The 15,585-nt window shown below is 39.0% G+C and overlaps 1 protein-coding gene across 1 annotated transcript in view; it reads left to right on the top strand.

Annotated features, from left to right (window-relative positions):
- The first annotated feature begins 546 nt into the window (after positions 1–546).
- The window catches only part of LOC145097409 (protein DETOXIFICATION 14-like), a 28,859-nt gene continuing 13,820 nt past the window's right edge, over positions 547–15,585 (top strand). Inside the window, exon 1 of the mRNA XM_079034959.1 lies at positions 547–899. Within this exon, the coding sequence (XP_078891085.1) occupies positions 666–899 (234 nt within the window). The 5' untranslated portion in view covers positions 547–665. The remainder of the gene's footprint in view (positions 900–15,585) is intronic.

Here is a 15,585-nt window from a genome sequence, read left to right as displayed (position 1 = left end):
CCTGCCCGACCGGTTCCATCGGGTTCCGGTTCCGGTGCCGGTTCCGGTTCCGGTACCGGTTCCGGCCGGTTCCCCGGTCCATATGCTCATCCCTAGTTGTTTGTTCGCTTTGTTGCAATGAACTTGAGGTGGGTTGTGGTTATCGCAGGAGACTATGGTTGGGCAAAGGTCGTCGATTTCGAGTAAGATGGTTACCGGTTGAGAGGAGAAGAACGACAGATGTTCGGTTGTTTAGGGTAAAAGGGAGAAGATGATTGGAAATCTCTTTAGAAAGGTAAAAGGGTGGGAGGGTGGGCCAATGGGTTTTATATTATTTTATTTTCTAATTACATTAAAAATAATAAATAAATAACATAAAAAAATAACTAACACAAAATAATCGTTTTATATTTGGTAGGGACTAACGTAAAAAATATACTATTAAAATTGTCGGAATTAATAAAAAAAATTATAGACTAAAAACCATCGCTTCTAATTTACTCAAATACTGTATTTATAAGCATTTTATTTGGCATGAATCCAAAATCCATTTGACCTGGCCTCGAACTCTACTTATAGTCTGACTACGTGTGATTTGGGCTTGAACTCAGTTGACTTAATTACAAATATAAACAGCATAAATCTCGACCCTTCATATCTTTACACAAAAAGGAAAGAGAGTGATCATGGAGGAAGGGCTGTTGCCGACTGCAAAGCAACCACGTCGGAGATGGAAGGTTATATTGGCCGAGGAGGTGAAGAAAACGTCTTACATCGCCTTGCCAATGGTGGTGGTGACTGTGTCGCAAAACCTTCTGCGGGTGGCCTCCATGTCAATGGTTGGTCATCTTGGTGAACTTGAACTCGCCGGCACCGCCGTTGCTACTTCCCTCACAAACGTCACTGGCTTCAGCCTCCTTGTAAGTCCTAATGTCTCACTTCCTTAAAAGAATCTAAAAAACTATACTCAAAACGATGATTTTTTTTTTCTTTCCTACTCTTGTTCGTTGGCGCGTTTGAAAAATATATGAAATGCGATCTTAATTTATAAGCTTTAAGTTGCTAAGAATTAAGATTAAGTTTCAGCAATTTAGACAACTCTTCAGTTTAATGTTCAAATCCACAATCTTTTATTAAAATAAAGTAAGGAAACTAAAAAAAGATAGGTTGAATCTTTCCGGGTCCAAATGCATTTAGTAGATGTGGAAAACTAATAAATATCCTACAAATAATTGATGGTATTGATATATAATCATTAATTAATTATTACTAGCATTTATTAGAGCTGACTTCACTATACCAAAATATATAAAAGAAAAAATTAGAAAAAAAAAACAATATTAACATGTATATTATTGACGACATACTATAAATGTTTTGAACTTGCTTAGGATCGCCTCTTTGATAATAAATCTTGAACGTGCGAACAATATATTAAACATGTAAGATGTAAGATTTTGAATCATATTCATTCAATATAAAATTTATATCTCAAGTTCTCAACTACTAATGGTATTGAATCATAAAACGACAGCTATTTTTTAAGAACGTAAAACTTTAGTTCGTTTTCACCGAACAAATAAATAACTATTGGAAAATTGTAGAAAAAAGAATCACACTGAAATAGTTTTGATCGGTCCAAAACGGGTTTGGTTACGACAATAAGCCATATTTGATACATTTGTTGGTATGTTTGTTGATCTATAAGGTTACTTGTTATACTTATACTCCGTATTCCATATTCCACTACTTTAGAATCGCATCACTCCCCACCTCCATTTCCAAATCTATATTATACATTTGTTAGCCCCCAACATTTTTATCCCCATTTGTTATTATTATTATTATTATTATTATTATTTTTAGTTTTATCCTTTGGTCAGTCACCAATAACTACTTTAAAACGAAATAGCTTAAAATGGAAAAGATGAAAAAGTAAAGAGTCGAAGTGGTGACTTCTTAGAGGCGGGGCGTGTTAGCTGGTGAGCAAAGAGATCTCTTTGTTATTGCATAAAAACCTATTAAATTGTGCCAAACCAACGTAATTCGAATCAACAAGCTACTTATTCCTATAATAAGTATATTTTATCAAAGTACAATATCCTAATAGAAATTAATTTGAAGGTATGTGTTTTAATAAGAAACTATGAAAATACAAAACTATAATAACAAAAAAAGAACATTCAATGTTATTTCTAGCATTTAACCCTTAAAACTCTACTGACATCTCATTTACTTGGTTTCCCAACAAATATATCATTAGAGATAACCAATTGTTTCTTAGATGAATTATAAATTTTAACAATTTTGATTGTTTTGGTTGACTCAAGGTGTAGCATGTCACATTGTTTATTAGATGAGTTAGAATTTTTTTTTCAAACACCAGTAATACAAATTAGAGAGTCATTGACTTACAAGCTAACATGTCATGCCCTTCAAGGAGAAACGACAGTTTTGACTTTTGTCTTCAAACACCAATAATACCAATTCATGATTGTCTATGGGATAAAATGATTTTTTTTCTAAAAATAGTAGAAAATGGGAAAATGTTTGGTCTAAATGTAAACTTATACATAAATGTTAGGGTAAATGATGAAAAGATATTTCATGTCATCCAAACTGACACGTCATTATGAACTATTAGTGACGGACCAAGGGAACAAACATAAACAGTTTTCCAAAATACAATGACATATAAGGATTAAGACAAAAGTCAGGGATAAAACTGATACATAGGGGTGGGTTCAATAGAAAACACATGTAAGATCCCAAAAGTCACGGAAAAAATTTTCATCTTAAACCTCTAATCACAACCATAACTGTTTACAAAACATTGTTTCCAAAGATAATAATCACATATCAGAGTGTCCCAAAATTAAATGTCATAAAATCAGAAGGATGTGCACGATCACACCTTTGCTTTTCCCCGGTCATCTGAAGTACTTGAAACATAAAAAACTTAAACCGTAAGCCAAAGCTTCGTGAGTTTCCCCCAAATACCACATAACAAAACATATACTGGTTCTACAACCTCCTGCTTGGATAACCCCTGGCCCATAACCTTGCGGTTGGATTGCCCTAGCCCACAACATTTCGGTTGGATTGCCTAATACATATTGTGTCTACAACCTCCCGGTTAGGTTGCCCATAGCTCATAACCTCTCGGCTGGAATTGTCCGAGTTTATTTACTGACAACACAAAGTAGTACAATCTCAACCCCACCACACTATGTTGAAATATATAACATATAAAACACATAGCAGCAACCAGATAATCATGTAGATCTTAACAGATCACTATAGCATAGCAGTATTCCAAACTGGAATACACAATCTACTGGGCCGACATTGGTGCCTTCGACCCACAAGTTTAGTGAGGAAAACTAACCAATCTAAAACGATAGCAGAAAAGAACGCTGCTCTAACTGTCAACTCTAAGTGTCACCTACATAGAAATAGTGACCTAGAATCAATTCACAACTCAAAATATCCAAAATACCCCAAGGTCAACTTGGCCAAAGTTAAAGGTTAATAAGTCAACCGAGTCAACTCACGCTTAGTATGCTCAGCGTACTCAGCTACTACATTTGGCGTATTACGCTTCTTGACTAGATTGTGTGTAACATTCCAAAATCGAGACCCAAAATTTTTTGTTTGAAAATATATTACTTATAAAAATATTCATCGAAAACAACATTACAATTCCTTTTACCACAAAATCATAAGTCATAAGTTTCAAAAACATTCTGACGAATAGTATAATATCAGAGTACAAACCCCATGCTTCTCAAATGCGGAAATCATGTGCAAATGTGTGATGCGTTGCTACACCGCCAGCTCCTTCCCCTTAGATAAAGAGATACCTGAAACCAAAATTAAAAACTGTAAGCACAAAGCTTAGTGAGTTCCCCCATCATACCCATACCAAATAGTGCATAATCCTCGGTATCTTTCAACCGGTAACCGTCAGGCATAGCCGGGAGCTGGACTCCCCCTCGGTATCTTGCAACCGGTAACTGGGAACTAACCTAACCTTCGGTATCATTCAACCAGTAACAGGGAGCTAACCTCCCCTTCGACATCTTTCAACCGGTAACCAGGGACTATCTCATCCCTACTACTGCTAAGACACATTAAACACAATAATCATATCAAGCACATTAATCATATCAAGCACAATAAGCATATCACATATGAGTCCTAGATAATTATCACAATGACAGTCATCTATCCAACACTCTCACTTGTGGGCCGGCATTGTGGCCATAGACCCACCCCTACTAGAAGAAAACTCACCTCGAAGTCGTGTGGTGTCTGCACTGATCTCGGTGTGGAAATCGACCCTCCCCGACTTCTCAATCCCTACACGACAACTCTTCTAAGTTATCAACTCAGACTCGTAACCCTTACAAGGTTCACTCAGTCCAAGTCAAAGTTAAAGTCAAATCTATGGTCAAATTCAACACCTGGTTGACTCGACTCGCCGAGTGAGCCCGTCAACTCGTCGAGTCCCAATATCCACAAAATGCCATAATCCCGTCCCTACTCGTCGATTCTAGTAAGAGCTCGACGAGTTCGCCTTCAGCAACACATCGAACAATCTTCAACTGACTCGCTGAGTTCGTCCTTGAACTCGCCGAGTTCATCTTCATCCATAAGAAGACGTTCAGGCTATGAATCGCCGAGTTACCTTTGAACTCGCCAACTCCGTCTTCATGTGGCTAGGACATTGCCTTGAACTCGTCGAGCCTGTTCATCCACTTGTCGAGTCCTATGATTTCCAGGTCCCTAGTGAACCTAAACAACTGGGGGAACCTTCGATCTTAACAACTGGTTCAAAACAGAAAGGATTTTGTGGAAAATACACCCCGAATCGTCGAGTCCCAAGAACGACACGCCGAGTCCCTCTATGTCCAAAACTATACAATCGATTATAAAGGGTCTTAACGTGTCAAAACCATAGATCTAGTCTCCTAGGGTCCATTTTATACGTAAAGCTTCAAACTTGGTGTACATGCATGGGGCCTTTGGCTCAAAAAGCCGTAAAAAGTGGTCTACAAGATGCATGGGGCTCTCATGGGCATAAAGTTGGCACCTTTATGCCATGAGAACTCCATATTACACCCCACAACCCAAAAATGGCTTAGAATGCCCTAAATATACCAAAAACCAAACCCTAAAGATGATTAAACACTTGGAAAGTCAAGATAGAAGCTTTTTACCTTAAATGGGTTGGAAATAGGCAACAATCTTTGGATCTTCTAGTTTTAACTTGAACCTCCAAGCTCCTTGCCTCTTCTCAAGCTTCACAATCCACCAAAATGCACAAAAATGGCCTTAGAACACTCAAACAAGGCTACAGTTTCAGGCTAATGTCTTCTGGAAGTATAAGGGACGATGGAGGCTGAGATAAGTTGTTTAAATAGGGTGCAAACCCTCAAATTTAGGGTTTCACTCGAACAGCATCTACTCGCCGAGTCGGTCTCCCAACTCGTCGAGTAAGTCACTTAAACTTCCCGCGGATCACGAGTCTACTCGACGAGTTGGGCCCCCAACTCGTCGAGTCCCAGAGAAAATATAAGAATTAATTGAATTAAATACATACTAGGAAACAAGTGTTACATTGTGGGGTCTTAACCACGTAGGCACAACATACCATCATGTATGTCCAACGTACGCGTCTGGCAACTTTCCTTTCTAATAAGTGCTTCATCCATTAAGAGACTTCGTCCAAAACCCATATCTAGTTCCTTATAATTTCCTAAGTCATAAAGTTTCCAATTTTATTACTTTCCAAGGCTATAAAGTGTCTAATAACTAAACCCTAACTTATTGCAAACACAATCACCTCATATCTCATGCATAAAGAAAGGAAAGGAACCAAGATCATATTTTTATGATTCTAGACACCTAAAAACGCAAGGAAGGACACCCCTTATGCTTGGAGTAATCTATACGCATTAACACCAAGAAAAGGGTACCAAAAAGCATAAAGCTTAAGAGCTAACAAGATCCAAGGCAAATAAACATAAAGGTTTGAACTTTATACCTCCAAAGGCTGAATATATAAGGTGAATCCACTTCCTTCTTCCTCCTTCAAGAACACCATCAACGCACTCTAAGCCTTAAAATGCTCACAAAGGTGGATTAGGGTTTGCAAGGTATGAAATAGGGCTGAAGGCTGATGAGGGAAGGAGTCTTGGGGAGCTAATGATGCTTATATAAGGTCCAAACCCTAAATATTAAGGTTTAGGCATCAGCCACATATGCCCAACATACATTGAGTACACCTAGCGTACTAGGTTGCCCAACGCATTTTCTCTTTAAGGACCAAGGGACTACTTTTGCAAACCATTTTCATAATAAGGGCATAAATGGAAAGTTACCTGCATAATGGATGTTACAATTCTCCCCCACTTGAATAAGACTTTGTCCTCGAAGTCCAGTGCTATGAACAACTCAGGGTAGTGCTCCCACATCTTCGCATTTGGTTCCTAAGTCCATTCGGAACACTTCTGATGCTGCCACCAGACGTTGGCCAATGATACGTCTTTGTTGCGCAAGGCTTTGTCTTCCTATCCCGAATAACCACTGGTCTCTCAACATAATTCAGGGTATCATCAACCTGAATATCATCCAGAAGAACAATCTTTTAATCATCACCCACACACTTCTGAAGCTGCAAACATCGAAGGTGTTGTGAATTTGTCTGAGCTCCTCGGGCAGATCCAATCGATAGGCTACCATGGTAATCACTCGAAACAACCCAATATATTGGGGGTCCTAACTTTCCCCTCTTCCCATTGAGTATTACATCCTTCTAGGGTGATACCTTTAGTAAAACCATGTCACCAACCTGAAATCCAACTCAGATCGATGCCTGTTGGCATAACTCTTCTGCCGACTCTGTGTTGTTTGTAGTCTCTACCTGATCTGCCGAATAAGATCTGTTGTCTGAAGAATTACCTCAGTCTTCCCCGTGACCCTGTGATCGACCTCTCCCCAACAGACATGGGTACGACATTTCCTCCCATAAAGAAGCACAAATGGTGGCGCACCGATACTGGAGTGATAATTGTTGTTGTAAGAAAACTCAGCTAGGGGAAGGTAGAAGTCCCAACTCATACCGAAATCTATGAGAAAAGATCTCAACATATCCTTAATTTTTTGAATGTTCCTCTCGCTTTGGCCATCAGTCTACGGATGATAATCAGTGCTAAAATGTAACCTCGTGCCCAGTTCCTCGTGGAACCAATGCCAAAATCGTGAAGTGAATCGAACATTCCGAACTAATAGAATAGAAACCGGAACACCATGTTTGGCGATCATCATGCGCACATACACATCGGCTAATTTCTTTATCGATGAGCTCTCTTGAATAGCTAAAAAGTGGGCACGCTCGGTCAGATGGTCCACTATAACCCAAATCGCATCAAACCCCTTAGTCGTCCGAGTTAACTTGGCGATGAAATCCATGGTGATCTGTTCCTATTTCCACATGGAAACCTCCAAAGGCTAAAGCTTGCCATGTGGCCTCTAGTGCTCATTCTTCACCATCCGACATGTCAAGTACCTCTCAACATACCAGACTATCTCTCTCTCCATGCATGGCCACCAATAACTAAGTCTCAAATCCCGATACATCTTTGTGGCTCAAGGGTGTATCGAAAATCTAGAATTATGTGCCTCCTCCAATATAGTCTGTCTAATCCCACCGAAATCTAGCACCCAAACTTGTCCGCACCAGGTCAACAATACACGACTATTAATAGAAAACATGTCAATCTCGCCCCTAATTCTCTCCGGTTTCCAATTTTCCTTCTTCACTCCCTCGGCCTGAGCCTCCATAATAAAATCCAGAAGTGGCGAATCAGTCAAAATATTCATACGCAAGCTTAGAATTAGCCGACTTGTGGCTTAAAGCATCCACAATCACATTTTTTTCCACGGGTGGTACAAAATCTCACAGTCATAATCCTTGGCCATTTCAAGCCACCTACACTATCTCATATTCATATTCGGCTGATTCATGATCTATCTCAAACGCTTGTGGTCCGTGTAGATGGTACATCAGACCCCATACAGATAATGCCACCATATCTTGAGAGCAAACACCACTGCTCTAAACTCCAAATCATTCGTCGGATACCAAACCTCATGCAACATCAGCTGTCAAGAAGCATAAGCAATAATCCTCCATCACTGCATAAGAACTACCCCCAGACTAGTGATGGAAGCATCACAATACACGAAAAAAAATCCTCAACACCCTTAGGGAGAGTCAATACAAGGGCGTCACATAACTTCTGTCTCAATGTCTCGAATGTACCCTGCTGCTCACGCCCCTAGCGAAAATCCACGTCCTTCCTCATGAGACGAGTGAGGGGTACAACAACCTTGGAGAAATCCTGAATGAATCTCCGATAATACCCTACTAATTCCAAAAAACTTCTGATCTCCGAGGGAGGCTTCGGAACCTCCCACTGCATAACAACCTGAATCTTGGCTGGCACAACCAAAATTTTGTTCTAGTTAACAAGGTGTCCTAAAACTAGACCTCCCGTAACCAACAAATACACTTCGAGAACTTGACATACAACCGTTTTTGCCTAAAAACTCCCCAAAAAATCTCGAAGGTGCTCCTCATGCTGTTTACTGATCTTGGAATAAACCAAGATATTATCGATGAAAACAATAACTAATCCATCAAGCATCAGCCTGCACACTCGATTCATCAAATCAATAAATGTCGCAGGAGCATTGGTGAGCCCAAACAACATCACCACAACCTCGTAATGACCATAAGGAGTCCAAAACGTCGTCTTTTGCAATTCCTCCTCTCTGACCCTCATCTGGTGATACCCTGACCTGAAATCGATCTCGGAGAACCAAGATGCACCCTGCAGCTGATCGAAGTGATCATCAATCCATGGAAGTGGGAAGGTTATTCACTGTCAACTTGTTTAACTCCTGATAGTTAATACACATGCGGTGAGACCCATCCTTCTTAGTCACAAACATGATTGGTGCTCCCCATGGCTAATTGCTCAGCCTGATAAACTGCTTGCCCAAAAGTTCCTGAAGCCGAGTGGACAACTCCTACATCTCTGGTGCTGCCAATCAATACGACGCCATAGCAACCAGGGCTGCCTCGGGGACCAAATCGATCCTGAACTCCACCTGCCTCTCAGGAGGCACACCAAAAAAATCCTCCGGAAACACATCTGGAAACTCTCTAACCGTTGGCACATCCGAAACCGAAACCTCCTTTGTAATCCAGGTGCCGACCACATATGCATGATAACCCACACACCCATGCTGAAGATATTGTCGAGCCTTGGCTACAGAACAAATGCTTGATCCAACCCTGGTACCCTCTCCATAATTAACCAGTTCTCCCCCACTTGGGGTTCGAACTACCACTTGCTGACCCTCACATCCATTCATCACGCCAAACCTGCTCAACCAGTCCATCCCTACTATCATGCACACATCCCTCATAGGGATAGGGATCAGGTCAATCGGGTAAGACACCCCAAAAATATCCAAAACACAACCTTGATACATGCTCTATGCAGAAACCCCATGTTTGATGACGATAGAACCCTGTAATGGACACTCCAACTCTCCAAGAGTCATATCAAAACTCCTACTAAGAGATTGAGATATAAAAGACCGACTAGCACCCGAGTCAAAAAGCACAAGAGCATGCAAGGAGTTCACTAAGAAGCTACCTATCAGAATCATAAATATAAGCATCCCATAAAATAATCTGACATAATAATAAATGAAAAGATACTAGTAACGATATCCAGTGCTGCCATGGCCTCCTCTGTTGTGAGCTGGAACGCCCGACCTCGAGCCCTCGGGGGCTCCGCCTTACCCTGGCATCCATCCTTCATCCTCAAGGTAGAAGTAGCTGATGCCCGTACGGGTATGGCAGCAAGAAAGGGAAACTGGGCCTTGACATGGCCTACCTGCTCATAATGGTAACAAATCTTGGAAATCGGTGGCGGAGCCTGTTGGCGATAGTCCTTTGCATAATGTCTCTCCTTGCCATATTTGTAGCACCTAGAAGAAGATCAGAAAACACCCTCATGAACCTTGCAATACTTTCCATAAGTACAACCCCTCTGTCCTCCTGAACATAAACAGTGGGCTTGAATTGTTTCGTTGTCGGTTGGGACTGAACTGGAGCATGATGCTACTTCCTCGTCTGGGTCTCTATCTCAATCTCTCGTCTCCTCGCGACATCCTGAAGCTCATCGACGATACCGTATTGTTAGGTAGACACAAACTGTCGGATATCTGTCTTGAGCATGCTCAAGTACCTAGTCATCTGGGCCTGCTCCGTAGCAGCAAACTTAGGGCAGAAAAGTGATGGGCTTTACAGGCAATAACACGGATAAATCCTTATACACTTTCGGGTACATGAAACCTATTAGATCTAGTCATAACACTATTGAAGTAACATTCTATTGAAAAACACAAACCCTATAACCCTAGCTAATTTCGAAATTCATAAACAAGTTAGGGATTGCATACCTTTTCTTATTGTTGTAGTAAACAATCAAAAAATCCTTCTTGAAAAACTCTTCAAAGCTAGCACTAGAAATCCCGTGCCTCTGATGGTTCACACCCAAAACCTAGCAACTAGGTAACTTGAAGAGAGAAGAGGATATGGGAAATTTTGGCTGGCTCTTAGCAATAAGAGTTTTGATAGAAATTTAGAGGCTAATGGTTCCTCTGTATAGCTGATAGGAAAACCTTAGATAACCCTTACCTGATTAAAATAATAATATCTTAAATCAAGTAATTATCTGGTTTCCTAATTATCTCCAAGGGATATTCTAGGAACCTAAGGAAGCCTCTAATTTTTGGCCATCTTAGGACTATTCTACAATCCCCCTCTTGTGTAACTATTGAATAATTACATCTTAGGTCCTTGCACTTTTAATTAATCCAATTAATTTGTTATTAATTCTTAATTATAATACTATTTGTAATTAATATATTATTCTCATAACATATTAATAAATTCATTAATTTCTATTTCTTAATCATATAATAAATAAATGAAGCATTCTCTCTCTCTAAAAATTATCCTATTTAACTACCAAGTTTTAGGGCAACCCAGAAGAATTTTATTTAATAATTCAATTATATACCAATTTAGTTATTAGCTTAGACACCTAATCCAACAGTCTCCGACTTGGATATCTCTATAACTACAATTTTGTAGTATATAACTTCTAAATGATTAGCAAACGGTGCTTTCAAAAGTAACTCCAACCTTTGATCTGATTAATCATTAGTCCTAAGATAAGTGATCAAATATTTCTTCATTCTACAAGATATCATATGGACACGAGACATATATTAGAATCAATCTCATTTTCCAAAATTTTGTTACCCGATTTTCAGATTTGTAATAACCTCATAAGACTTCTAATTGAACTCATCAATTTAGTACTGGTTGGGCCCAACACTATGAGTCAACACCAAAACACCGAGGGGCCCTAAGATATCGCTTTTCCTATTAGGGGAAAAGGAACAAATAAACTTTGACTCATATGCTTGTATCCTTTACTCACCAAATCGTACATGACACTATGTTTTATAACACCAAGTTACTGATGCGTTTTCGCAATATGAATGTACAAACGACTTGTAAATTACAGCTCATATATCTCCATTTTAACAATATAAGATATTATCGCCTCAAACTTACTCGTGATAGAATCCATGAAGTAATTCTCTGAGCATGGGTTTATCCAATACTCAAATCTCCATTTTCTAAGTACTCATGAATGTTGTAACAACACAATTGCTATGTCTAAAGTCCTTATATAATTTGCATTCCAATTCAGGACAATCTTCAATCACTACTTACTTCCTAAAGTATGAGCGACTATGGAGTTTCGAATAATCAAATTGTTCAGGAAGTAAAACATGCAAAATGAAACAGAAGAGTAAATAATTGACAAAGGCAGTTAACAAAATCATAAATAGTCTTTATTACTCAATCACCAAAATCAATAACATTTATTTTATTACAAGTTTCAAACTGATCATCTAACTACTAAAACTAATATCATATCTCAAACCAATGCTCCTAGCATGTTGACTATGTTTAACCCTACTGAGAGCCTTTGTGAGAGGATCTGCAGGATTGTCTTTTAAAGACACTCTCTTTAATATGAGATGAACTTCTTCAACTCTATGTATGATATAATGACACTTCCTGTCAGTATATCTTGATTTACCATGATCTATCAGTTCTTTGGTCAAAGCAACTGCCCCTTCATTATCACAGAAAAGTTCTCTTGGCTCTTGAATGGTCTGAACTACTCTGAGATCACTGATAAAGTTATTTAGCCAAGCCACTTCTTTTGATGCTTCACTCACTGATATGTACAATGCTTCACAAGTAGAATCAGCCACCATGTCCTTCTTGGAACTTTTCCAAGTGACTGCTCGTACATTTAACAGAAACACCTAGACAAGTTGAGAACCAAGATTGTCTCTATCTGTTTGAAGCTGACGTCACTATACCCACTTACTCTCAATGTATCACTGCCACCAACGACTAGAATCATATCCTTTGTCATTCGCAGATACTTGAGAATATTCTTCAATGCTATCCAATAACCTCTGCCATGATCTCCCTGAAAGTGACTGATAATGCTTAAAGAAAATGACACATCAGAGCCAGTATATGTCATGACGTTCATGATCGATCCTACAACCAAAGCATATGGGACTAAAATCAAATCATTTCTGCTATCTCTTCATCTGTACTAGGGATTTGAGTCTTACTCAACTTGACATTACTCTGAATAGGTAACTCTCCTTAAGTTTCATTAGCTCCTGAATGTTCTGAATTACTTTGAGATCACTGATAAAGTTCTTCAGCCAAGCCACTTCTTTTGATGCTTCACTCACTGATATGTACTCTGATTCACAAGTAGAATTAGCCACGATGTCCTTCTTGGAACTTTTCCAAGTAACTGCTCCTCCATTTAACAGAAACATCTACACAGATTGAGAACCAAGATTGTCTCTATCTGTTTGAAAGCTGACGTCACTATACCCACTTACTCTCAATGTATCACTGCCACCAACGACTAGAATCAGATCCTTTTTCATTCGCAGATACTTGATAATATTCTTCAATGCTGTCCAAGAAGATCTGCCAAGATTTCCCTAAAAGCGATTGACAATGCTTAAAGAAAATGACACATTAGAGCGAGTACATGTCATGATGTTCATGATCGAACCTACAACCAAAGCATATGGGAGTCAACTCATTTCTGCTATCTCTTCATCTGTACTAGGGATTTGAGGCTTATTCAACTTGACATTACTCTGAATAGGTAACTCTCCTTTCTTGGAATATTCCATACTGAACCGTTTTAGTACCTTATCCAAGTATGTACATTCACTAGGACCAACCAGTATTTTCTTTCTATCCCTTAAGATTCTTATCCCAAGAATATAGGCTTTGTCTCTTAGATCCTTCATAGGAAAACACTTTCCATGCCAAGACTTTACTTCTTGCAAAGTTGGAATGTCCTTTCCTATAAGGAGTATGTCATCAACATACAATACTAGAAAGGTTACTATACTCCTACTAGCCTTGACATACACACATGACTCATATTCACTCATATAGAAACCAAATTATTTGAAATTATCGTGGAAGCAAAGATTCCATCTATTAGACACTTGTTTCAATCCATAAATGGATTTCTCAAGCTTACACACACTATTAGGAAAATTTGCATCTACAAAACCCTCTGGCTGACTCATGTAAACATCTTCAACCAACTTCCTGTTAAGTAAAAGCGGGTTTGACATCTATCTGCCATATTTCATAATCATGAAAGGCAACAATGGTGAGCATTATCCTGATAGACTTTATCTAGGCCACTGGTGTGAAAGTCTCATCATAGTCACTCCTTGGGTTTTGAGTAAAGACCTTTGCAAGCAGTCGTGCCTTGAAAGTATGTACCTTTACATCAAGGTCGGTCTTCTTCTGGAAAATCCATTTGCAACCAACTGTATTTCGACTAGGTTCTTGATCAACCAAATTCCAAACACAGTTATCATACATGGATTTAATCTTCCTGTCTATTGCTTCTTTCCACTTGGCAGCTTCAGGTTTTGCCATTGCTTCCTTGTAGTTAGCTGGCTCATCCAAATTTGCTAGTGTACAATCACTGGCAAACATGTCACTGTCTGCAGTTATATGGAAACCGTAGAACTCAGGTGGCACACTAACTCTACTAGATCAGTGAAGAAGTAATGATTGGTCAATGGGTTCAACTGGAGTCTCATCCTCTGGTTGTGTGCTAGTATCTTTTAAGGTTCCTTCATTTTTTGGCTCTTGAATCTCTTCAAGGTTGATTGTAATTCCACTATCCTCTTTTCATATGATACCTCTCTCGCGGAAGACTCCTCTTCATGCTACAAAGATCACGTTCTCACTAGCTCTGTAGAACAAATATCCAAAAGACTTTTGTGGGTAACCAATGAAAATACATCTCTCACCTCTAGGTTCTAGTTTTTCATGATTCTCATGTGTAACAAAAGTTTCACAACCCCACACTTTGATATGTGCTAATGATGTAACTTTCCTTGTCCACATCTCGTGAGGATTTTTGGCAATCTTCTTGGTAGGGACAAGATTGAGGATATGTGCGACTGTCTCTAAGCATACCCCTAGAAAGAAATAGGAAGAAAAGCTCGACTCATCATGGAACGAACCATGTATAACAAGTTTCGATTACGCCTCTCAGCCACACCATTAAGTTGTGGTATCCTAAGAGGAGTCAATTGTGAAACTATTCCACATTCCTTGAGATAGTCGTAGAATTCGTTACTAAGATACTATCCGCCCCTATCAGATTGGAGCATCTTTATCTTCCTGCCTAATTGATTCTCAACTTCATGTTTGAACTCTTTGAACTTTTCAAAGGTTTCTAATTTATGCTTGATTAAGTAGATATAACCATATCTACTATAGTCATTTGTAAATGTCAAAAAAAATTGATTAGCATCCCTTGTGGTGGATCTGAAGGGTCCACATACATCTGTGTGTATGAGATCCAACAAACCCTCAACCATTTCAAAAGATCTAGTGAAATGCAATTTTGGCATCTTCCCTAAAAGACAAGATTCAAATTCATTATTTGGCCTTAAGTCAAATGATTCCAACACTCCATCCTTTTGGAGTTGGCAATGCGTTTCGTGTTAATGTGCCAAGACGAGAATGCCACAAGCATGCCTTGTCTAAACCGTTAGACGAATAAATATGAAATACACTATTACCTAAGCTATCAACACAAATCATAGTTTAATACACATCATCACAAGGTAAAGCTTAAAACGTAAAAATGCCATTCTTATAAAACAACATCGATCCATTCATATCACTAAACAAATATTGAAAACCTTGTCTAAAAAGTGCAGGAAAAGAAATAATGTTTCGTGAAATCTCTAATGAATAGCAACAATTAACTAAATCCAATCTAACATCACTACTAAAAATAAGACTATAAGTTCCAATCTTGGTAATAGGAGATTGCCTATTACCCATGATCA

Source organism: Lactuca serriola, chromosome 4, assembly GCF_051521515.1.
Source record: "Lactuca serriola cultivar US96UC23 chromosome 4, Lser_US96UC23_V15, whole genome shotgun sequence".
In the NCBI taxonomy this organism is placed as follows: domain Eukaryota; kingdom Viridiplantae; phylum Streptophyta; class Magnoliopsida; order Asterales; family Asteraceae; genus Lactuca; species Lactuca serriola.
Note: the sequence above shows the minus strand (reverse complement) of the source record. Positions and strands in the feature narration are given on the sequence as shown.